At 40.6% G+C, this 25,479-nt stretch overlaps 2 protein-coding genes across 6 annotated transcripts in view; one reads left to right on the top strand and one right to left on the bottom strand.

The window, feature by feature from the left end:
• LOC135488388 (uncharacterized) overlaps positions 1 to 25,479 on the bottom strand; it is a 121,087-nt gene that overhangs the window by 43,042 nt on the left and 52,566 nt on the right. For 2 of the 5 annotated variants that reach the window (XM_064772982.1, XM_064772984.1), the window contains exon 2: positions 22,426 to 22,510. In XM_064772982.1, the coding sequence (XP_064629052.1) occupies positions 22,426 to 22,501 (76 nt within the window). In that variant the 5' untranslated portion in view covers positions 22,502 to 22,510. Of the gene's footprint in view, positions 1 to 22,425; positions 22,647 to 25,479 lie in introns of those variants that run through there. The other 3 variants (XM_064772981.1, XM_064772983.1, XM_064772986.1) reach the window with 3 other exon arrangements.
• Positions 9,905 to 11,248, top strand: LOC135487681 (ecdysteroid-phosphate phosphatase-like). Its single transcript, XM_064771720.1, has 2 exons — positions 9,905 to 10,949; positions 11,018 to 11,248. The coding sequence occupies exons 1-2, from the start codon at positions 9,978 to 9,980 to the stop codon at positions 11,246 to 11,248; spliced, it is 1,203 nt and encodes a 400-aa protein (XP_064627790.1). The 5' UTR covers positions 9,905 to 9,977.

Genomic DNA, 25,479 nt, shown 5'->3' with positions numbered 1-25,479 from the left:
GATCACTACTCGGAATCGCGAAAGAACACATTCTCGCCATTCCGAGTTATTCAGTTAACTGTCCCAAATTGACAGGACAAGAAACACACTGATAACACTGGGAATGTGAAGCGGTCAAATAATATCGGAGACGCTGGGTGAAATATATTAAGGTGTAGTTCTAAGGCGATTGTCATTGAGCTCCGTGCTGACAATCCCGGGGTGTTTTTTTGGACACATGATCCATTTTATACGCATCTTTAGACAACTGTCCCGAACTGACAAGACGGAATCGCACTAATAACACTAGGAATGTGAAGGTTTAATAATCTCTTGGATGCTGGATCAAAACTAGTGCGTTATTTCTAAGGCGATTAATCACGGGATGGGAATAAGATGACAGAATAATTAAGTCCCCGTCTTCTGGTGAGAAAGGAACGGGCCGGCTAGATTAAAGTCTTCCTGGTTCACTGTATCTGCTAGCACACATTCAATAACGCCGAATGGGTAATACATTAACATGATTTAGCATAGCAAATATTATAAAATGTAATAAATTGTACCTTTCTCATTTTCTCATGTATAATCTTCGTATCTGGCTATTTGGAAAGAAAACCTACTTAGGTTATGAGGTCGCGAGATAGTTGCTGCCTTCTCTTAGCATTGGTTCCCGATAAAAGTCATTACTATAGTGTCTTAGTATACTGAAAACACTCAGGATATGAGACCTATTATTGCACGCCTTATGCGCTTTTGGTATAAATATTGATTGAATGACCTTGTATCACTGTTATGTGGGATATCATTCTGTAGCACGTTTAAATTTCGCGGGAATTTGTGTGTATTGCGCGGAAATATAAATCTTAGTTTGTGAGGAGAAATTTCCGAAAATCTAATAACCGGAAGGTTCGAAAACTTTAGGGTCAATAGTAGCAGAGTCTTTCAATACTAGTCACAATTCTCTGGACAGAGTGATTATGCAATGATCGGTATCGCATTACATTTTGGGATGGATTGGCCACTTCTGGTCTCATGGTAAGGCTGAAGGCACCGATTGACCAGACGCAAAACAAAATGCTTTTCAACGCTCACGCAGACGTCGTCACACAACGCAGTAAGTATACACGGCTAGAGTGTACCCGCTAGCCTTTCGAAGAAATCATTGTAGGCTCCATGAATACTGATCATGGGGCTGGAACAATTTGTCGAGAGTGCTTTCCATGTGCTTTCTCCATACTCTGGAAATATGGCGCTCGCCTATAGTGGCGATCGCGTCCAACAAGTGACATTCCTTATGCATTGGCCGCCTTCAATATAGAAAACAGCCTGAGCAAATTATCTTCCCCTGGCAATAAATTCTACACTCTTGAGTCGTATTCTGCCATGTCTGCGGAGGCGGTCCACTAGAATTAACTAGGTAAATGGCTGCCTGGGCATGGACGAAACAACTGTTATAGTGGAGGCGTATGAAAACCTTTGCCTGCTTCTAAGAAACAGACGTGTTTTGTTTTCGTAGATCACTACTATAATGGACGTAGAGGTGTAATAGTTTGTAATCTAACTCCTCCGTCAGGTCAGATCAGATGACAACAAAACTTCTCATGAGAGTCGAGATTGATACAGAGTGCGTCTTGGCGGCTTTAATTTTGGAATTCTGGAGCGATAATGGAGAATTCTGGAGCGATAATGGAGAAATCGCATTGTTTGTTGGTTCCATATAACGGCTTGGTCATCATCATAAAGTAGATTGTCAAAAGTCGCCTCGTGGAGTAATTTATTTTCACCGTTGAATAATTTTTACTATTCCATGGCTTGAAGTGCGATATTTATACAGAACCGTTTGCTGCTTTGACATGATATCCAATTTACCAAACCCCTAGCACTAATATACTGACCGCGTTGAGGATTGACATTGCATTCATCCCAAGGTTGATGGGACAAACTCCAACACTGTTTGTGAGACAATGTCATTTCCAAGGTTACATAGACAAGTTCATTTGGCGATGTAACTGAACTCTGTATCAATGCGATTCGATTAGATGGCCCAACGTCGTAGTTAATAACACAAACCACTATTGATGGCTCGGCCGAAAACATTTAATTTAGCTGAAGCAAATAACAAGAACATATTACACCCTCAAATGAACATTTTATGGTCAAAGTCATCACAGCGCCGTGGTGATTGATGGCGGTGATCAACCTAGAGGCGTCAAATGTGATTGGGAAGGCCGGGTAGAGGAAAATGGCGTACTATGTGAACCTTGCAAATATAATGTAGGTTTCTAGAGGATCGGTCGCAACACAACTGAATTACCTCTTCCGGTGGAATTGAGCGGTGAGAAAGCGGAAGAAGTTCCACTACTCATTATTTCAGAAAGCTTCGCTAAGCCACCAACCTACCCATTGCAATAAGTTTATAATGCTAAGCTTCGTATAATACGTGAGCTATCACGAGTGTGGCCTGTGTGAGTCTGACGAAGCGACATGATATTATCCTCCGAGTAAATTTGATGGGGAAGGATGCAGACAAAATGAGAATGCGAGAGATTCTTGTTTAACTTTATGTCTCGAAACAAAGAACACATTTTCATTAATATATGGGAATATTTAGTCGTTGATACCAAATGTATTATGACATGGACTGTTACAAAATACCGGACCAGAATTTCTCGACCTCTCGTTCTTCTATAGTTGTCTTCACTACCAGCGACTTGATTTCCCTACGGCTGTCCATAGCTTATACCTCATCAACAGTTAAGTAGTAGGATTACATTGTCTTAGAAAAAGGAGCCAGTAATGGAGAAATCAGACTAAGGGAAATGCCATGGTGGAGGCTTTAGGAGTGGCTGAGGTTTGAAAATGGTTTGTCAGTCAATTCATGCGTTGCCTTGGCACAAAAATAAAGCCGAATTGATGATGATTATCTTAAAATTAAAACCGAAGAGATCGCCCGGCTAAAAGCATCGTGTAAGCAGGTTATGAAAATTACCTGTTACATTGCTCTAATTGCCTATAAGGAGTCATTTCGGTTTATCGTAAATTCCGACCAAGACGTTTTCATCAGAATATTCACTATTTACAGACGGCTAAGAATAAAATAACATATCCCTGAAGCCTGCTTATTGCCAACGTCCGGTATATGTTTTGTCGGAAATAAAAGTTCTCTGTTCACAATGCTATATGATGGCATTTTAAGGCTAGCAACAACTTTTGGCTTATCCAGGGTTATACCGCGCGCTTTAGCTATAGGGCAAAGCAGTCCCCTGGTGCTAATATCATGCTCGGCTTACAGTTCTGTTCAAAGCAACAAAAAGAAGGATAACTGGTGAGTGCGTGGGACATTTTTACGATTCTTATTTTTATACAGAGAATTATCATGAATGCTATTTTTCATCATCTGTTTCTCTTATTGTGTTTTGTGTAACTTACATGCATTCGCATAAAACGCAGAATGCCTTCATCTTGTGTACATACATTTATATTGTATTTCTGAATAACGTATTTTATATTCAGTTAAGACCTCTCATTTCTATCCCATATTTTTATTTTTTATTCATCTGAGATCTTGTATGTTCTATTCAGATCTAAGCTAATTACTGAAAAAGTGGCATGCCATGTCAACACGGTGGAACCAAAAACAACAATCAGAGACTGTTACCAGTTACGAAACCTGTACATTTTTTATTGTGATCATTGAAAATATACGACACGTGTAGGTGTTCAAAGGAAGTATTCCCTTAACTGTTAAACGGCGACAAACACCCACCCACATGTATATATATCTCACACGGAACAAAATTAACCGTTTAATTGAAGAACAATTTTCTAGATTATCAAAAATTTACATATGGTAGCTTACAAGGGAATACCCAGATCAACAAAACCACCACCAACGCAACCTTTCTGTAAAGGACGTTGTTGTCAAGGATACGAAGCAAACAATATAGGGTTCATTGACATTATCGAAGCCGAGCACCGCAGAAACAGACACCGAGAGAAATAAGCTGAGGAAAGACTGCATCCAATCTGTTCCGTAACCGCATGACTGTGGACTAATTGCTTCAGCTCAGTTTTTTCGGCTTGTCGAAGGAAATGATATATCCGGCACAATACATGATTCAATCACATGTTACTTCGTCAAATTGGTAGTTATCAGATGAGACGGAACAAACATATCCCAATTAACTTTAATTTGCAAATGCGTTCGAGGTTGGGAGTGATGTTTTTATTGTCCACAATTTGAGCACCTTCGCCCAGTTGTTCAAAAGCCCACAATTCACGTTATCCTTTACGGTGACGTTAAGTATCATTAAAGACGTTATCTCTTGCAGTTAATCGCATTGAAACGTTCACGTTAAGACTTAACGACTCCGTTAAAGCTGACGTGGTTTTGAACTCAGCCCAGCCCAGGTTATTAACTTTTATAAACTTATTATCTTATTGAAACTTAAGATGAGTTACCAACGCCGCCGACGAAATCATCTGCCATTCTTTATAATTAAGTCCCTTATCCTGCTCATTTGACAAGTGAAATTAGCTTCGTTCAAAATGTATATATGGTCTGACCACAATTATCATCATGATTGAACTAATAAACGTCAAGGTAAGGTATAAATGCAAGTTCATGACACCGGTGTCAATGACTCTTTAAATGATATAGACCAGAAGTTGGGATACTAGTTCAATTCATTATTGGCTATGATACCATAGTCACGTTGGCATGGCCCGCTGAATGAGCGAGTCCAGCGTACATTAACCTGCACGGCAATCCAATTTGTGACATCTATATGTCATTGGAGTAAATGGGTATGATTCTGACGTACATGAATACAAAACATTACTCTGAAATACTCCACACGCCCAACAAACACATCACGACACTGTGTAATTGTACAATAACACTATACATAACAACTAGTATCCTGTTAATAGGGTTTTAATATGGTGAAAGAAACATGAAAATATCAAAGTACCATCACAAAATAAATAATAGAAACGTATGTTTACGTGACGTGATAGAGCAAGAATGCTGAAATTATTTCGTAGAATGTTTTTTATGATACAACGTGATGCCGTCGTCATCGTAATTTCTTTTACAGCAACATATTGGTACCATTTTTGATACGAACATGTTGTTTCTATTAAAGATGTATGGTAGAAATTCTCAGTCATGAATCAATATAATGGGCCGTCATAGAATCTATAATACGCCATATTACCTACAACGGATCATCATAGAATTGTCATGATTTTCCTGCATCATAGATTCCACAGCTGGCTGGTATATTGTCTCAAATTAGATAACACGAAAAGAACGTCACCTTTTAAACCATCGATAACTTTGTAGTAATAAACAGAATGTAAATGGGTCGGCCAGTGCCTCCTTATCAGGTGGATGGTCTTTCCCCATCGGCATAATCACAGGAATGAAAGTTTAATTACTGTGGGCTGTAGTGCAAAATGTTCGCCACAAGATATTCCGCAGGGCCTTCCGTTACCCGTCGATAAATACCGGAAAACACCCACATCAGCTATCCGTTTCTCAAGACAAGCCGGTAAATGCCGCGATAAATGCCTACATTTTGTCTGCAATTTGGTTGTTTGGTCATTTTGATGGCTAAGTCTGCAGTTCCCTTACTGTGATAACTGCCAAAGATAAGCTGTTTGAACAACGGAAACGGAAGTCGCAAAAGGGGGACTTCTGTCATTTTTGCCATCTGCCAAGTCGTGGACCGAATTCATTTCATAAAAAAAAGAAAACTGCAGAAATCATTACTTTTTCTTTTTCTAAAAATGACTCGGAAATTATTGAAAGGAGCACAAAGCTAATAATTGTTAAAGCGGGCAAAAAATGTAGAAAAATATTCTATAAGTCGTCATGTTAATCACTCTCTTAGAGTAAAACCTAATCTTTATTCTTACAACGCTCTCGCGTATTGATATTGATATTGCACTTGTCTTGCCCACCGATTAACGATGTTTGGTGTCATTAATTAAACCAAATAAGAAATATTGCCCCAAATATTGAGATAAGATCTAGAATTTCGCACGAATATGCAGTTTAATCTTAAATGCTAAAATGTCACAAAACAACTCGGTCATTCCACCATATTACGATAAATCAATTACTTCCTCTTAAAGCTGCAACCATAGACCCATGAAACAACATTTATCATCTTCGGACAAGAAATGCGTCACCTGATTCTCACGATAACCCGTGCATTGATTGCATTGGTCCAGCCCACTGATTAACTACGTTTGGTTTGTTAAGTAAACCAAATAAGAGGTATTGCACCAAATATTGCCATAAAAAGTTCGCGCGTATATGCAGCATGTTTGCAATGGAAAATATCAATTTTTCAAAATTGCTATCGATTTCTGGGTATTGTGCCATTGTGATGCAGTGGTGGATTTCCGGTCATCGCTTCTCAGAACATTCATCTAATATCTTGCTCCAAGAAAAGACTTTTTATCTGATAAACCTAAGTCTATAAAGCATATTATTCGTAACTTAAGACGTCACGTACATTCATAATGGCACTTTCCAGAATAGTAATTTTTACGTTGGCTAATGAGTGATAAAGGAGAGACAACATAAAGAAAATTGTGGAGCGTTGCGGTGGCGTACTGGAGTTATAGAGTCCGACTCTCAATTCTAGGGTCATCGGTTGGCCCGGTCGTCATTTTGTCCTTCATATGTCAAGCCTGGTGTGCACTGAGATGACGGCTGCCACTGATATCCCAAATCTTCTCTATGAAGACCTATATAGACAGTCGTTCTGAAGCTCCTTGGTACATAACCTGAGCAGTGTAAAGGACAGCCGTTATTATCACTTGTACAGTACCAATGAGAGTGGCTGTTAAAACCAGAATACTTCTGTCACACCTCGTCTTATACGAGGATCTCCTTTCATGCTAACGTCACTTTTTCTTCCACAAAACCATATAAAAATCACACTTTATTTTCGTTCAATGACAATCTTGTTGCCGATAAATAATTTACCCCCTATACTGCTGACGCGCGATGGAATTTTCTAAAACAGACATAGCGGTAAATCGCATCCTTCCCTTGTCGCCGGAGGGAGTTTAATCGAATGACAATTTAAGGATAGGAGAAAAAAATAGATCCGTTTCAAATTTTGTCCTGCCTGCAGGCAGTCCATGCTGGTATGTTTGACGGTTATTTGAAGCTCTGTCTTAACATGTTCAAGCATAAGGGGATATTCTGCAGGATTCGGAAGCCTTACGAAGAGCTGACGACGCAGTACAAACAATGTAAACAAATTTTATTGACCTTTTCATTTGATTAAACATGCCCGACTCGACCTACAAATAAGTATAAGCGATGATGCGTTTTTCGTCTTTTGTACCGCACCGGTAAACCAGCCTTGTGTAATTACTGATGACCACAAGCATTTATTTCCGCGGATTTCACGCAGTCCACAGGCTCTGTACGTTGGTAGTGTTATGTCAACAGTGACGTAGTGATACTTTGACTGTGTCTGTGGCAATTGAGGGTCAAGATGTAAAGAGCAGCCACAAATGGTGGTTTAACGACAACAATGCATTTCAAATCCATTCCATGATGACGTCAACCTCCACAAAAAGGTGTTTTCTGGAACTACTGGCAAATTGCTATCAATAAAGTCAGCTGGGACGAGATTGGCAGTTGGAAGGATATAAATTGTGGAAGGAACGCACCATATTTCACGCGGTACTTGCACAGTGATTCCACGGTTTAGTACTGACTATTCCATGGTTTAGCACAGGTTACATGGTTTCACTGATTCCAAGTTTTATCAACTACCGCCACAAATGCTTGTGGAAATAGGTCGTAGCACGTACGGACTGTACATCTAGGCAAGTACCGCCGAACATCTCTCTTGCAAGGTCAATGGTAGCAGTTCGGCAGCTACAACTAATGAAACAGAGAAAAAGGGAAAAAACGACAACACATCGGCGCGCAACACATCAATACCAGCTAGCCTTGGAAGAAGCTCACTGAACATGGCACTCGCTTTGAGCAATGAGAGGTCGGTGATAGAGGAAATTATCGCAATGCCATTGGGTTTATAAACGCTTCAAAATAATTGGATTTCCAGAATGCCGGAGGGGTCATTCTCGCATTCGCAGAGACGGCGAAAAGTGCTCATATTATAGTGCTTTGATTACAGGAAAATAAACACACCTATTTCAGTGATGGAAAGGCGAAAGCAATGATTACATTTTTGTGTATGACAGGAAGATGATAATCTATCACGTACCACAGGAAGGAAGAAAATACAGGGTATTAAATATTATCTTAGAATGAGAGGAGTTAAATCGAACAGAAGAATACAATATGTAATCAAAGTTTCCCGAGAAATTCCTTCAACTCCTAAGGTTAGATTTATAGCCCAGTGAAGATCGAATTGCAGATTGCTCTTTGCCGGTGTACGATGAGAAATTATCCCCTGTAAAAAGTGTCCGGCCCTGTTGTATTATGACGGTGATATATGGTTTTATAGAGGCCATGATCGTCAATGGCTCAGAGATTAAAGCGCATAATATAATATTTTATTCCCAGGGCATTCTATCTAGGACATTTCAAACTTCTACGCCGGTTAATGGACGTCCATGTACCCACAGTATTCATAGCACATCATCATAACCAGTAGAATACATCACAGATAGAGCCAGACGAGGGAACATATGTTGTCTTAGCTTTTCCCGAAAGAAACGAGTATGCTGCACTGAGTTTTCATTAACTCGACTGGTGCACCTTCATTCAGATCCATTTGATAAAAACATGGGTCGCCGTCAGCGTCTTGTTATTCCGATATGTCACGCAGAGTTTATTACGATATGACCAAACTGACACATATGACGAGTAGGCGGTGGTTTATATGAGGTGGCAATACGACCCTGTCGTGCAAGTAAACTCAATTCTGTAATTAAATGTACGTATAACTTTCAATGTGATGCGTGAGATGTAACTCTTGGGCTATATTAGTAGTTTCATGATAATATCGGAATGTGGATTCCCATTATATATGACAGTGGCGGCGGGATGATATTATCTTTGTATCTTGTTATTTTTTTTGGTTAATTTCTTGTTAATATCATTTTGGCAATAATGAAAGATAATTGTTGTCTGGTCTATAAGCAACTGGACATAATTGTATCCCTCTCGTTAAGGCACTAAGGTGGTTGAAACACGTGATCTATTTATGGATCACGCGGATCGAGTCACGGGGGTACGAGGTTCGAAGAGGTTTCAGTTCATGTAACCTATTGCCCAGAAACGGAAACAAAAACTTTTGCACTCCGTACTGATTACCTAATGCTCGTTATCGACATTGGATTGCTGATCAACAAACGCTGAGATTTACTCAGCGTACGTATATTTAATGGGTAAAATCCAGTTCCAAAAACAACACTTTCACAAAACGAACTATGCTAAAAAGATCTCCGTTACCGGAATCAAATCATTAAACCTGCATTCTGACTGTATTATATTGTCGTCCCAATTTCAATTCAGGGTTCACTTGAATTATTGTGTTGTTACATCCAGGCCAGTCAAATCTTGATTTCCCCGATATTCTGCGATACGCTTTTAATGGTTAAAAACTCATTTGAAGGGGGCATGGCTTCATGACAAATCTATAAAACACATTATTGAAAACAAGTAATACTGCATCGTTTATTCCGAAAAATTTGGTCCCAGGTACTGAAAGGATGAACTGTAAAACTCCCCCACACTCGGAAAGGTCTTTTTTCAAATGTTTCTGATTTCATTGAATATTCGCTGTCGTATTACAAACACCAGAGCAGCGAGTTTTCCAATAAACTGGTGAACTCTAATCCAAAATGCAACACCATGTACAATACTGCTCTTTCAGTCGTGCCTTCTCATATTTCATTGCGTAAAAGTGAAAATGGCAACTTCCTCTCCAAAAAGTGGAAGGAGTCGCCTCCCAAGTATTCGCAAGCAGGATGCGGCTCCTCTCCAAACCCTCATGCATATGGGATTTCCTAAAGAAAGAGTGGAGAAGGCCCTTGCTGCAACAGGCAACAATGGGGTTCAGCTGGCAACTGATTGGTTGTTATCCCACTTAAATGATCCATGCCTTGATATGAACACTCCTAGAGACTACTTTGTCTACTTGTGCCCAAAGGGTAATCTGTTGCGAGATTTGCAAGATTTCTGGGTGACTTCTGCTGCTAAACGTGGGCGGAATAAGGCGCATAACTACTTCCCTCACATAACATTGTGTCCTATGTTCAAGGTAGAGGACTCAAAAGTTGACGTGATGGTGAAGCTCTTCGAAAAGGTGATTGACAGATTCACCAATGAATCTCATAGACTTGGCTTAGAATACTTTGCATCAGATAATTTTATTGGAATGTTTGTAACAGAGGAGGGTGAACAATTTATGAAGAAAGTAGAGACAGACTTAGCAGAGGAGGCCAAGTCAATAGGCGTAACGCTAGAAAACTACAAGAAACAGCTGCACTTGTCACTTGCCTATAAGTTCTACCCAAAACACAAAGCCATGTTGGAGAGTTTGGCCCATAGGGTCAATACAACTGCTCAGACTGGATGGGATTTCAGACTGAACTCAAGAGATCCGAGAAGTCGGGATACAGAGGTTAAAAAGGTCCTAGGTATAAACAGCGCATTTTACCCCGATGAGCTGGACCTCTTCCCTGGAGACTTTATCCTTGTGAATGAGAAAACAAAGGAGATATATGGTTGGAGTGAGGGGACGTCTTGGCTGACTGGGATATCGGGCAGGTTCCCTTTGGCTTATACGGAACCTACAGCAGAGACGGATACATGGATAAAACATGTGCAACGACCATATTATGCTGCCGCCTGCAGCGAGCCTGAGCCAATGGAGAATGAGGTATCAGTTTATGAGACAATATACAACAGTCACACTACTAATAACACTCCTGAACTACTCAAGTCAACCATCCCAATACATGTATATGCCAAGGTTGACAAGACGGCAAAGGAAAGGCACGTGAACCTAATGCTGTTGCAGCAAACAAGGAAAATGGTCCCCGTCATGTCTATGTGTTACGACATGGAGAGCGGATAGATTTCCTATTCGGTCGACGGTGGTTGGAGGAATGCTTTGACGAACAAGGAAATTACTCCCGGCAAGATCTAAATCAGCCAAGAAGGGCTTCTCCTGAAGTTACTCGAGATAGGAATCCAAGGGAAAATGCACAACTGGCTACGAAACTTCCTTCACAACCGCAGCGCAAGAGTGAAAATTGATGGTACCACCAGCAACCTCGTGAATTTGAGAGAAGGCGTTCCACAAGGAGGAGATATCTCACCCACCCTTTTTTTGGTGTACATCGATACCATCACAGCATCCTTTGAAGAACATATTGGCAACACACTCCACGCAGACGACCTTGCAGCTTGGACTGCCTGCCGATATGTATCAACAGCCATCAAGCGATCTCAGACCATGGTAAACCAAATGGAACTCTGGGCGAAAAAGTGGTTCGTTGATGTCAACATTGCTAAGATGGCCAGCATCCTTTTCTCATTACCAACGAAGAAGGAAGAAATCAACCTTCACATGGGAACACAACCAATACCCCAAGTGGAATCAACTGTCTTCCTAGGAGGAACCATAGACAAGCGCCTGACATGGAACCCACACATCAAAGCAATCCAGGAAAAGGCTATCAAGAAATTATCACTGATGAAAAAGGTGGCAGGAACGACTTGGGGAGCCACGACCGAAATCCTCAGACAAGTATATATAGGGGCAGTAAGACCAATCATGGAGTACGCCTCTGCCACATGGGTAACTGCATCTGACATTACCAAAGCAAAGCTGGACAAAGTGCAAAATATGGGCCTTAGAATCATCCTTGGAGGAATGCGAAGCACACCAATTAGGGACATGGAGAAAACAGCTGCCATTCAACCCCTGGAGTTAAGGAGAGAATACAAGACTCTGATACAGGGAGAAAAAAGTAACCGGTTGAAGACCCATCTGACTGGAAAGCGAATCTGATCTATGCGAAGACCTCACAATCTCCAACCGGTCAAGGGAACGTAATCTTCCAGAGATAGAGTTCCATGTTCTAGGCCTCGAGCAAAAAGGATCCGCAAGGCCAGAAGTCCAGAAGGCACTCACCCTCGAGATGATAGACAGAAAGTATCCCCATAGTACCTGGACACACGTCTATACAGATGGCTCATCTCAAAATGCAGTTAGCAATGGAGGAAGTGGTGTTTTTATCAAACTTCAAGACAGAAGCTCCCACTCCATACCGTACCATCCGGCATTCTCTGCTCAAACTACAGAGCTGAGATGCAAGCCCTAACCTCAGCCACTGACTATCTGATCACCACCCAAGAAGATGTAGGAGACAATCTCGTCCTGCTGACCGACTCTCTGTCTGCATTACAGGCCCTTATGGCTGCAACATCAGACCAACTGACGGAAAATCTACTGAAGAACCTAAGTAGTCTTCTTCAAGACAGAAGAGTAGTCCTCCAATGGATACCAGCTCACGTAGGAGTACCAGGAAATGAATGAGCAGATCACTTGGCGAAGGAAGGTAGCAAGCAGCACCAAACAAAAACCAGAATGACCTACCGGTATCAAAAACATTACTCAAGACGAAGCTAAAAAACCAATGGAGAGACGACACTGACTGGTACCAGCCATGGAAAGACAGCATCCACCAACTTGTCAGAAAAGGCCAAGTCTCCATCTATCGACTCCGTACAGGCCACTGCAAACTCCACCAGCACCTGAAGAGACTTGGGCTCCATCCAACTGCTTCCTGCGAATGTGGACTCGGCGACCAAACGCCAAGGCACATTCTGAAGGACTGTCCCTTGATGAAAAGAAGACAAGAATTTTGGCCAGAGCCATTGTCACTGAAGACTAAGCTATGGAGAACAGCCGAAGACCTGCAACAAACAGCCGATTTTGTCGCGGCGCACGACTTGAGGTTATAATGGTTATGAAAATCTGAACGCAGAAGAAAAATTGCGTAATGGCTGAGTTAATACTTGTTAATATACACAAGAAGAGTATCATTGCAATATACATGTACAGGTATACTGTTGGTCGCTGAAGGTCATTTTCATGAGACAGTTATAGTCATTAACCTTTCTCAATTTCAAGCTCGATGTCCATCACCGGACCTGAGCTAATAGCTCAACAGCTCACTGATACTGATACGCCAATCAATCGCGCTGGCGGGTACTAAAGACTCAGGCAGCAGCCGAGCGGAGTTTTCCCGCTGAAGTGACCACAGCGGGAAAGATAATAGTGGACCCATGCCTTATGAGTGCGTCCTACAAGTAATTCGTGCCTTGTGGAAAAAATATATTTTCAATTTGTCTAAAATCACGTTAAATGGCATGGAAAAGTTCAAATAAGACACAAAAACGCAAATGGCATTAAATGATTATTTCATTAAAAGGTAATGATAACAGATATTAATAAATGTCCCAATTACGTCAAAAGCCAACATCAATTAGCCCTAATGACCCCAATATGCGTATCCTTGGTAATGATTATTGCATCTTTTACTAATTTAGATATTTTATTGTCATCTGAAAATTGACTGTTTTGTTATTTACTTATTTGCTTTATTTCCATGGTAATAGCAATCCAGTCGGAACATTTTAATCATAGGAATTATCGAAAACAAATGGTGCATAATCTGTCCTTCTAACCATACTAAGTTGATAAATAACTCACACAACCAGATTTGATATCAATTGTTCAAATGAAAATCATTATATTGAAAATTAACCTGCGAGTTTACCTGGCGAGTTTGTATTCGATCTCATAAATTATGGGCTGCGTACGCCGATGCAACATTAGAAAACACGTTATTTGAGTGTATAACGACTTGACCGGCACTCGCCATAATCACGATTACATGTGTCATGGGTAAAAAAACATCACTCCTGTTTGACGAGTAGTCAGCTTAACGTATAAAACCTTCCGAAATAGCAGAACGCCATATGTATGTACACATGTATGGGTCACACGGGAGGTTTTTTTACTTGCTGTCACTTGCTATGAAAAAATTATCTTGGTTTCCCTGATGTATAAGACTTGACCTTGAGCCTTAACATGTAACATGGTGATTAATGTTCTTTGGTAACACTCTGGGCCTCTTCCGATAATGTGACATCATATAACTTGTATTTGCTTGCAGAAGAGCTTTTGTATGGAAATCCCGGTATCCATGGTCGTCCTTATTCAACTGAAATCATTTTTCATGTTTACCGATAAGGAGTAGATACTTTCTGGGGTAATTGGATACTAATGGGCTAAACTGACGGGGATATGCCGTATCTCCCACCACACATACAAACGAAACGGTTAAGGCAACGCGAAAGCTATAGTTGAAGCCATTGAAACTTTACAAAGGTCTGAACATCAATCATTGTAGCGGCAGCTTTGTCAAGAGATTGATATACACTACTACAAAGCCAAGGGTAGATGAGCATCCAAGAGATAAATATAGGATCTAGATGCGATCAATCACTGGGTCAGGAATAGACTGATCACTTTATCTCTCATCTGTTGAGAAATCAATTAAGAGAGACGAGGAGTATCATACACAACCATGTATGTCATGTTTTATTGTATCATTTTCTGAGCTCAATATTGTTCAAAGGCCATGTAGGCCACATGTACGACAACGTACACCATAACAAGTACCATTCTACTGTCGTTGACAAAAGGCGAATCGTTCCTTCGAGCAACTTATCATTGCTTACATTGTTTAAAGGGCCGCATTTGCTCCATGAAACTAAAGAACTCCGAGTCAGATCTTATGGCCATTTCGTATGCATTACTATTTCCTCCCTTCCCCAAAGGTACATTGCAAGGAAACCTACACCCACTCTTCGCTACAGTATCGTCTGCGTACTCTTTCAAACTTTCAAAAGTACGTTCCTGCGGTACACGACTTCTCCTACCATCAAAACAGTAACCACGGTAACAACTTGCTTAGTTACTAGGGATAGATCGTGGAGTTGTGATCGAGTACTTGAGAAGAGTCGACTTTAGTATCGAATTATATACTGTTGAGCTACCGAAGACATGGGTAATCCATCACATGCGGATTGGTAACAACTACCCAAGCCACTATTGGTAACCGTGATACTCACTTTGGGTGTGTGCTCCCGGGGCATGTCTGACTGATATTGTTCAGGCACCGGCGAAGAGGAATATGACAGTTTGATACTAAACTGTACCCCCGTCTCTTCAGCAGTGTTCAGGAGAGTGGAGTGTTATTTAGGTCATCATAATCATTCGATCTTAAATTCACATATGTCATAGCCCTCACACCAACATATCGGTGTTTTGGCCAAATCAAAGCTAAAATAAATAGATAGCTCTCAGTTTATCCCTCCAATTTAAAGTTCAACGAAAATGAAAACCAACGAAAGAAAGTTGGTGTCGAATTTACATCTTCCCCGTCCATGGCCCGAAATGGGAGGTGTCGTGCACTTCAATACTACGCCGACAGTCTTCCACAAATATGGAGATTCCAGCATGTGGCAGGCACATATTCACATTGTCACATGTCATGTTTCACAGGTCACGGGCTTGAAAACACGACGTGAAGGTGAAATGTGACATTGGGAATCGCCAGTATAGCCGACTCTATAAAAATGACGTGTTCGTTCTTCATGTCACAAACGACAAGTGAAAGGGGACACGTTTGTGGAAGATACATCAACCCGGCTTACTCGACTACAATATGGTTTGTGAAGTACCATTCTAACAGGTCACGACATAGAACATATCGCTATTACACGAGATCTAAATTATTCATCGATGGCGATGTGTTTTATGGTGATAGTAAAGATAAGACCATGTCTGCATATTGAACGTCGCGTGTGGTTGTTGGTGGAGGCAATCTTTTTTCTTCTTTTCTTTTTGTATGCAAGTTTTAATTAAGGGAAGTAATTGAAATTGCTGATGGGAAACTGATAAAGAGGCTCTAATATAGACAAATAATTGTTTTCTTTTGAAGCTTAATGAAAAGGAAAAATGTACAGTTTACTTAATGCAGGTCACTTAATTCGCTGGTGTCGGCATTTGCATGGCCCGTGAAAAACCCGACCATGTTCTCAAAAAACAACCTACTCGTTTGCAACCAAAGGGTAATTATGAGTCGGGCTGAGTCAGCTAGAGCAAATATCGTACGGTCCAACATATTTCCCACCTTTTTGGTCTATCAAAATTAACAGACAAAGAATAAATATAGAGGCGAATTTTCCTATCGAGACAAATTTACAGAATATAGAAGATACAAAAAGAATGTTATAGGTAAGCCCCTTTTTTCTCAAACGTAGTTGAATAAACAAGAACATGGCATTTTAGGCAATTGTTGATGACCTTTCCTCCAACAATGATAGTGCCTGGGACGCCCGATAAACAAACAAAGCTGTGTTACTTTGATAAGTCCATGTTTTTTTTCGCGTTATTTAGTAATCAGCTTGTACCAAGAATTTTCAGTAAATACATGTACTGTAAATACAGTGGTAATGTATTCTGTGATATTTACTAGGTGTGGGTGACAAAACCATTTAGGTTTTCAGCGGTAAAAAAGAGATAAAACGAGACTTACAATGAGAGAACTCTGCGTGAAATTCATACAAAATATTCAAAACTGGAAATGTTAGAATATTAGCGTAGTTATATTGGATTTATCAGTTTTCGATAGTCTAACCGCGTATATATGCATATTTCATTATTTCCCTGGGCATTAAACAGATTTCAGCTAGCGAAGGTTGAAAAATGTGCCGATATTTTAATTCAGCGTATTGAAGAAAACCCCTGAACCCGAACTTAACAAACTCGACGTCCCCGATGGGATGAAAGCCCGTCAATTCGGTAATGACTGCGATTACAAACAGAAACATTTCAAGGAATATAAGCCTTAAGCTATGACACAACAGAAATCGGGAGTGCATTTCATATTTTGGCCAACATTTACTGGGGCCATGGGTAATGTGAGTGCAACAATGAGGATTCTGCGGCGAAAATGCTAATTATCTTTCAGAATCTACCGTGAATTTCATCCCCGGCAAGAGCTACACTAAATTCAAGCAGCGCCATGTGTCATTTCCCTTTATGAACCCAAGGCTGAATTCTGAAGTAGTCATCTCATAAAATACAGCTTTAAGTGAAGTATCACTTCAGTCAAGGTGCAGAGGCATTGTTACATCCGTTGTGTTTCAACCTAGAAGTATGTAGATAAGGTTTAAACATGTTAAAGAAGAGAAGCCAACCAAATCAGGACTTTCTTTGAGAGAGATGATGTTTTCCTCAAGCCACACAAAGTCGTCACGTTACTTAATCAACTGAAACTGGTCTCCAAGCGAGAACATTGTAAAAACGATTGACTGGCAGTGATGCCTTTACCGGAAGTACATTAACACAGAACCGATGTTTTATACTCTCCTAATCCAAAAACCTAGTGCATAACCAAACGCCGAAATCTAGCTAATGTTACGTCGCATTTGCGGAGTAGGTTGCAATTCCACCAGCTTCATTCTTTTAGAGCATTAAAGGCATAAAAATCTTGTTGATGGGGAAGTTGCGCATCGTCGATAAAAGAAATCTCGCTGGTGTTTTTTAAAATTTCGCGTAAGGTTTCTGCTGAAAGGATGGTGAATACGTGGATATGGGATCTCTGGTGTAGGAGGGGACCTGATGGTACCTAAATGTGATTGAAGGAGGAGGGTCGCGTTACAGGACCTCTTCTTGCTACCTGTATTCTCCAAATAAAAAATCGTCGGATCAAATAGAATTGTAAACATACCGATTTTCCTCTTTACTTGAACCGATGTGGAAACAGTTTTTCGTTTCGTGCATCTCCCCTGCGGATATTATGTGCGATGCTTTTCTTGGGTTAGATATCATCTTTGTTTGAAAACCCAGCCGTTGGGATCCAAATTTGTTTGATGTCGACCTCGATAAAGTCTCTCTAATCTCCCTTATCCGAGATTAAGAGGGATGGAAAGGAGACTGTACAGGATGAATGGTTGTATGAGGTTGTATGAAATAGAGTGCCTTTAGAGAAACAGAACTGGCGAAATACTTTAACAGGAGAGAGACCGGGACTTTATTCTTCCCAAACTTTCAGATTGATCATGCTTTGCTTCATTTGGCACGTCCGGTGCGGTGAAGTTGTGTTGACAGATCTGCAGCGACCAACTCAAACATATTCGAACAAAGCTGGGTACAGTTTTTCAATCGGCCCAAGAGACAAACAAAAGCGTCTCCTTTGGTAAATTTATTTACAATAGTAACGTAAGGACCTTACACGATCGTTCCTGCTGAAACCGATGGCGCAACCATCCCTGATCACTTTCTGGTCTTCTCAAAACTGAAGGCCCCACAAATATGATGAACCCTCCCAACACGTTTCACCCTTGTACTTTAACATGGCTGTTTACAATAAGTAGCGCAATGTCTTCGGGTTATCACAGAGGATCGCCATTCCCTCGAACACGGCGGCATTATACGGTCAATTGCACAGGCTCAATCCGTCTTGATTACTCCGCCAAGAAGTAATTGAAATTAGCTGGCGCTTGATCACTGGTTTGCGATGAAACTCACTCCACAACAGTTCATCTTGTTCATCGGAATTGAACAAAGCCTTGGATGCTTTGGATCAAGATGGAAGGTTCCGGCAATCAGGCATTCAATCAATTGGGACGAAATAAATTAAAAAGGGAAGATCGATTGTTCGTCTTACGTTTATCGCCCTCTTAAGCCTATTATCATTCAACACAAACCGGCCCTCTCAACTGTTCCATTGTGTTAAATCAAAGATCATTCATGCGTGAGGCTTCTGCTGGACAATGACTTTGGAGCTGTTCCGCGACAACAAAGAGAAGTGACGATGCGACACAATGCCAACCACGACACCTTTCATACTCAACAACATCTCGCTTCCATTTTAGCTGAGCTAAGACCAATGTTGTATTGTTTCACAAACAGTGTGACTGGCCGTACATTCAGAAAAGGTCGCCAACTTGTGTCCAATACATAGGAGAAGGATAGATGGGCACACCAGCGATATAGACACATGCGTTCCATCCTAAGCAACCTTTTGCATATTCGGGCAAAACAATATTCTTGATATTTTACCCGAATATTCAATTTCAAGCGTCGAGAAGAAACAAAAATATACCAGAGGAAAGTAACTGTTGGGTCCTTGCGCTATACAATATTGTTGAAATCACACAAAAACTCATTGTCGAGTGAGCTCGAAATGCCGCGTTTTCGCTTTGATAGCCCGAGACCATATTATTGCAGTATACTTGCTATTTCATGTACAATTAGTGGGGTTACTGCAAATATCGACACCAATAAACTATATGAAGTCCCTCCGCTGTCACAGTTTATTAACAATATCACTTAAGGAAGGAGAGCCAATATAGAACTGGCTGGATCAACAGTAGATATTGTGAGAAATTAACATGGTACCCTCTGTACATCATCGGGCTTAAGTCACGGCCGGCCGAGGAAAGATAAGGCGCTTTTTGATTGGTCAATAGCTGAGCGGAAGAGTCATCCCGTTATTTTTCCCATAACCTTGCAGTTGGAAGAATTCATGCCCAGCCCAATACAAGGTGTACTGTCTTTAAAGAAAGACCGCTCGCACTTGAAAATAGTTTGTCTGAATGGACTGATGCTCTCGTATTGTTAGCAATATTGATATGAAAATATTAAAGTTGAACACCATGTTCAGATAGCGACACCAAAATTGGCCAATTTCCGCTTTAAAAGATAACAAAATATATGCAGGTAATTGATAATGCTTCCAATCATATCGGAACACATCGGATTTAACTTCAACATATAACTAGATAATTGGATGATATATATGATTGCCGGGAGCTTATGCCATTAAGATATAAAGAAAATCTCTTTTTATGTAAGCGATATATAGTTTCCACATCCACCGTCGGCAATGCGATTTCCCGCCGGTGCTTCACAACAGCATGTTCATGAGGTATACCATAAATGGCCTAACCATGTTGTCCGATGGAATATCTGCTAAAAACGAGGTTACCAGCAATAGTACATAGTAACTTATCGAATACATTGACCTTTGTCTGTGACGACTATACGATATAAAGCTGCACCAGTATAAAGGTGTTTTTATTCACTGTGAATGCAATTATCGTTGCCTGGAGATTCGCTTTGTTGAGAAGTTTCTGAATATGATTATGTCATATATATTGTTTATATAACATTTCCCCTACCGAAACCTACTTATAGCTTACATTACATATCCCGAATCAAATAATTCGGTAGGAAGTTGCCTAAAAGACGACGATTAAGGTCTATAGCAGTACGAATTCCGACTGACTTCGGCCTGCCTTTTGCCGACCTTAATCCCCAAAGACAGACCCAGAACTCGGTCAGGTTGATTGGCAATCTGTTGAAATATAAAAAATATCTTACCGAATTTCATCAGTATATTGCATGATTACTTATAAAATCTATGTGATTTCTTCGCAAATCTCATGGGAGGGACCGATCCGGTCTGACAAAATTATTTTTCAGACAGACCTCCCACGGGACGGTTTGAGATAGAAATAACGCCGGAGCTGGCGCATCTAATCGAGTGATTTTCATACGGGAACGCTTGCCGATAAGATGATGGAAGGCGTGGTGGAAATGATGAGCACGTTTGGCCGTAGGGTGATTGAAATGATCGAGAAACGATGGCCGAGGCAATAAACATGTGCTGTAGGCTAAATGTATTCTTTAAGTATCTGCACCATCGTTTGTATGGCCGTGGGTTCGATTTCAAATGAACACGATTAGGGCAATGATGAATTGGACGTGGTGTTATATAGAAAGATGTCCGGCAGTACTGATGGAAACGCCGGAGAATTGAGAGTGGCGCAGTTTTCTAGAGTTACAATTGGTTTTAGTATCTGCGCCGTCCTTTTTAAGGCCGCGGGTTCGATTCCAAATAAACATATCCGATTGGACAATTATCAGAACGTAATGATAGAGACTTTAGATTGTAAGGCTTTCATGCAACTGGAATTAATGCAATGGAGAAGATATTAAAATTCAGCATTTGTAACTTCTAAGTGTTGGATTTGATTTCTCAAACATGGGTGAAGGCAACATAAGATATCGGCTTTACCTTTAAACAAAATGATTAAAAGCACGATTTTAGTCAGAACCTTACCATTTAAACTATCTTTTCGCAGCAAGTATTTGTTTTGTCGCGACTCAGTCGGTGTCATAACTTATGCCACTGGACATAAAAAAGGCCCAAGCGTCTTCGCCCTCTCAATCGTACATGTAAGATTTGTGCTGCATTTCGGCTCACTGGTACATGGTGTCACTTCTTCGGGACTAAACTTATTATATCACTAAAGTGCTTCTTGTTGAAATAATTTGATGGGTGTAGTTGGTTTCGATGACGCTACTGGATTGGGGATTGAAGTGGCCTCATAATTGTAGTTTTCATCCTTCTTACGAATGTTCCCCCTTTGGGATATTTCGCTCGTTCAACCGAGAACTTATTGCAAATTACTTTTTTTCTGAACAGAATGATGTAACGTCGAGCGAAGTCTTGCGGGACCATTTACGGAATGGTGCGAATTTTTCTCGGCGGCTCCATCGGGATCCCGCCGCCGCTCAATCAAATCTGTTGATTTCCCTCAGAGAACGTGGATTGAAAAAACGCAACATTTCGGTGATAAATCTGTCAAATTTATAAAAATCAGTTGTGAATCGGAGCATCGGTGGGGCAACTTAATATCAAGTATTCCCTGAATATTAGGGGTGTTTTTTTATAAGGCCGTTCCGTATCCTTAAAATGTACTATGTATCCCACGATATTAACATTTCAATCGCAGTTCTGATAAGAAATATTTCAAATTCGTTGTGCAGCCAAATCAACTTGCTGGAACCACCTAAATGCGGAGTTATTTCAACCTATTTCTGATCAGACCAACTCGGTAGATAATCATCAGCCTGAGAGCAAAGAAATAAACTGTGCCCAGGCTTTTGACAGTTTTATACAATAAATCATTCGTTATAAATTTGGTTTAAAAAAGTTGTCCAACAATCAAATCAATTGAGAGACTTTTCGTGTTATCCCGCCATATTTCAAAGGTTGGCAAAACCTAAATCGGATTCGATAGATGTTCGACATGGTTACGCAACCATAAACCAGCTGTTGATCTAAAACATGGTTTTTCAGATAGGATTTGTTCTCAACTAAATGAGAAGAATGTTAAGAGTTAGAAAGAGGTTTAGAGAAAAAAATAGTAGCTCTGAGTATGATTTTCTAAGTTCACGCAACCGACACTGGTTGGTTTGAACGGTTGACATGGCTACACCACCACAAACAGATTGGAACATCTAAAACAAGGATTCGATATAAAATGAACTCGCTTACCGTCTCCATATGGGTAACTTGCTACGAACTGTAGTGCACAGACTAGGAATAGACAAGCCACAATATATAGCTTCATGTTGTCAATCTGGAAATAGAATCACACAATTTTCAAAGAATGAGACGGAACGACACTGCTTACTCCACGAGCGTTTGGGTTCTGCGGGCTACCACCGTACAACTACCGCGCAAATAATCCACAGTTGTACCACTTTCTGATGCTAGGAGGGGAGAGAGCTTGACATTAATGGTATTCATCTGCGATCGATTTTCAAGCAAGTCTTCGCACTCGCCCGCCAACGCTTGGTTCGAGTATTTCGAAATCGATGCATTATAACAAGCCTTATTTGCTAAAGGACGTTGCGCTGGCGTTATAATATTTCATGATGTAATGACGACCATTTCGATTACGACTGTAAGAAAGAAAACTACACTTTGATTCTCGGTTGCATTTAGAATAGAAGTCCAACACCTTTTGTTCGAAATTTGAATTTGATATTCAATCATGTACTGCGTACAGTAATTGATTCCACTGACTGCTAACGATTCTACTGCGTACGGTAATTGATTCCATAACCTGGCGAATTTACTGCGAACGGTAATTGACAATGGCGGGATCCTTTGGGGACGTGGTCGGTGTGAAATGACAGAGGCATTTCGGACTAACATGCCATTCTAGTCGCTACAATAAACAACTCGCATTTTTACTCCCAGCCTCACCTGAAATCCATCCCAGTTTGCCCTATTTGTTCGTTTTAAAATGACAATAGTGGGGGAAAATGAGATCCTGTGGGGACGTAGTTGGTGTGAGGTGATAGGGGGCATCGATATTCCCTTTGTATCAAAAGTCAAAGTTAACATCAAAACCGGCAACGATTTTATTTCAATTGGTCCATTTCAACTGGTCTATGCTTCTTCTCTGGTCTCTTTACACGGCTAAATGCGAAAACAAAATTTAGAAAATGCGCGGGTGATTCAAATGGACAACACTAAAGGCCTGATTCCACAACAGCGGGAAACCGTGAAATTTTAAATGCAAAAAGAGCAAATTAAAGCGTTGGAAAAAAACATTCTGGTGGGATCAGTCTTCCACTCTGTAGTCATGAGGAAAAAATAAGTTCAATGTTGAAGGATTTATTCCACTCGTATACCGTATAGTTTAAACAAAATGTAGTAGGTTCATTATTACTTATCCTATGGCCCCCATACGATTTTACATTATAGGACATTTTAGACATGATCTTCTCGGCTCTAAGTTCCTCTTCACAACGGCGTGATTATGGAAAAATCAAATCAATTGATTCGTGACACTACGAGTCCATTTATTCTTGCAAAATTTCTCGTGGCATGATTTCATTTTGTACATGGTCGTGTGCACAGGTGCAGATTCACCAGTCTCCAATATGATTCAATGATTTTCGACCTTACGGCATTTCACGGTCGAATGAATGTAAATATCACCTCGTATGCTGGTCAACCGCGCCCTAAATACAGTGATGAATTCCACGGTCTTTCTTCCTGTTGAGTGGAGAAAGTGTCACCTATCATTTGCCACGTGCGTATGGGAATGGTTCAATGATTAATCATGAAAGAATGTATCATACTCTATGGTTGGGAAATAAATCTTCGTTGACCATCTTGGTACTTCTATCGAGTGTCGCGTTTAGCTTTAACGTACGTCACAGAACAAAATAAAGTTAAGAGATCAACACGCCGACGGTATCACTACTAACAGTTGTTTTTAAAAAATTTTGTCAGAAGAAACAAGCTATTATTATCGAGTTTAGTATTTTGAAACACTATTTTTGAAAACTCGACCACCACAGTCATGTTAAGGGTTTTCGTTCCGGGATGAAAATATTTATGGGAATGTGATGATATTCAAGATTGACTCGATTATTTAGAAGCGAAGTGTTATGTGAAGCGGACACTGTCGCCTTCTCTGTGCGCTATACGAGGTTAATCCTGAGGGAACACAATTGTTGTTGTTGGTGACGATGATGTCTTTGGATCAATGTTGAAAATTACAACATTTTTATAGGTTGTTTTGGTATATTGCGGGGTCACATGTTAATACGGTACAATAACACATGGTTACCGTAAATACGGCAACCGACTCTGATCCTCGCCGTGACTGAAAGTGATGGTGCTAATGCTTTCTTCTCCAACGAGTATACCCAGGCCCTGATCACGGAGGGCAATGCGATAGCTGATCGACTCCGAGCCAGATTCATGACCATGGTTACCGTAAATACGGCAACCGACTCTGATCCTCGCCGTGACTGAAAGTGATGGTGCTAATGCTTTCTTCTCCAACGAGTATACCCAGGCCCTGATCGCGGAGGGCAATGCGATAGCTGATCGACTCCGAGCCAGATTCATGACCATGGTTACCGTAAATACGGCAACCGACTCTGATCCTCGCCGTGACTGAAAGTGATGGTGCTAATGCTTTCTTCTCCAACGAGTATACCCAGGCCCTGATCGCGGAGGGCAATGCGATAGCTGATCGACTCCGAGCCAGATTCATGACCATGGTTACCGTAAATACGGCAATAATTCACATTAACCATGCACTTGTATTTACTGAACAAATATCCTACTTGTAGGGTCAACTGGATTTATGCATTGAGGCTGACAAAGTAAATGCATCTTTAATTAGATTATCACAAATAATTATCACTTAATTTCCATTATTATTGTAAATATCGGAAATGTTTGGTTACTTTTATTATGGTTAGCAGAGAATTGACTAAATCCGACCAAACGTCATGGATTGACATTATTACTGTCAGTTGATTAATATTTAATGAAATATGAATATTGATACGGAAATTCGAGACTGAAAAGAATAATATAGCTGCCAAAGTTGTCTTATTCCCAAATGATTGCTGACAGATTGTGTAATTGAATTCACCCTTTTCCAGCTAACTGCTTTCGGATCTTGAGACCATGCTCAGTGTGTTTTTCAGCAAAATAGATGGAACAATCCTACAAAAATACGCGTACACGTACAAAGAAATGGGCGAAATGGGCGAAATGGACGATTACTTTTCA

Source organism: Lineus longissimus, chromosome 5 (genome assembly GCF_910592395.1).
Source record: "Lineus longissimus chromosome 5, tnLinLong1.2, whole genome shotgun sequence".
In the NCBI taxonomy this organism is placed as follows: Eukaryota; Metazoa; Nemertea; class Pilidiophora; order Heteronemertea; family Lineidae; genus Lineus; species Lineus longissimus.
The sequence above is the reverse complement of the archived record's forward strand: the minus strand, read 5'-3'. Positions and strand labels throughout refer to the sequence as shown.

Coding starts and splice junctions, on each gene's coding strand:
- LOC135487681 (XM_064771720.1), top strand. CDS start 9,978: ATGCATATGGGATTTCCTAAAGAAAGAGTGGAGAAGGCCCTTGCTGCA. Junction 10,950..11,017: donor AGTCAACCATCCCAATACAT/GTATATGCCAAG, acceptor GCAGCAAACAAG/GAAAATGGTCCCCGTCATGT.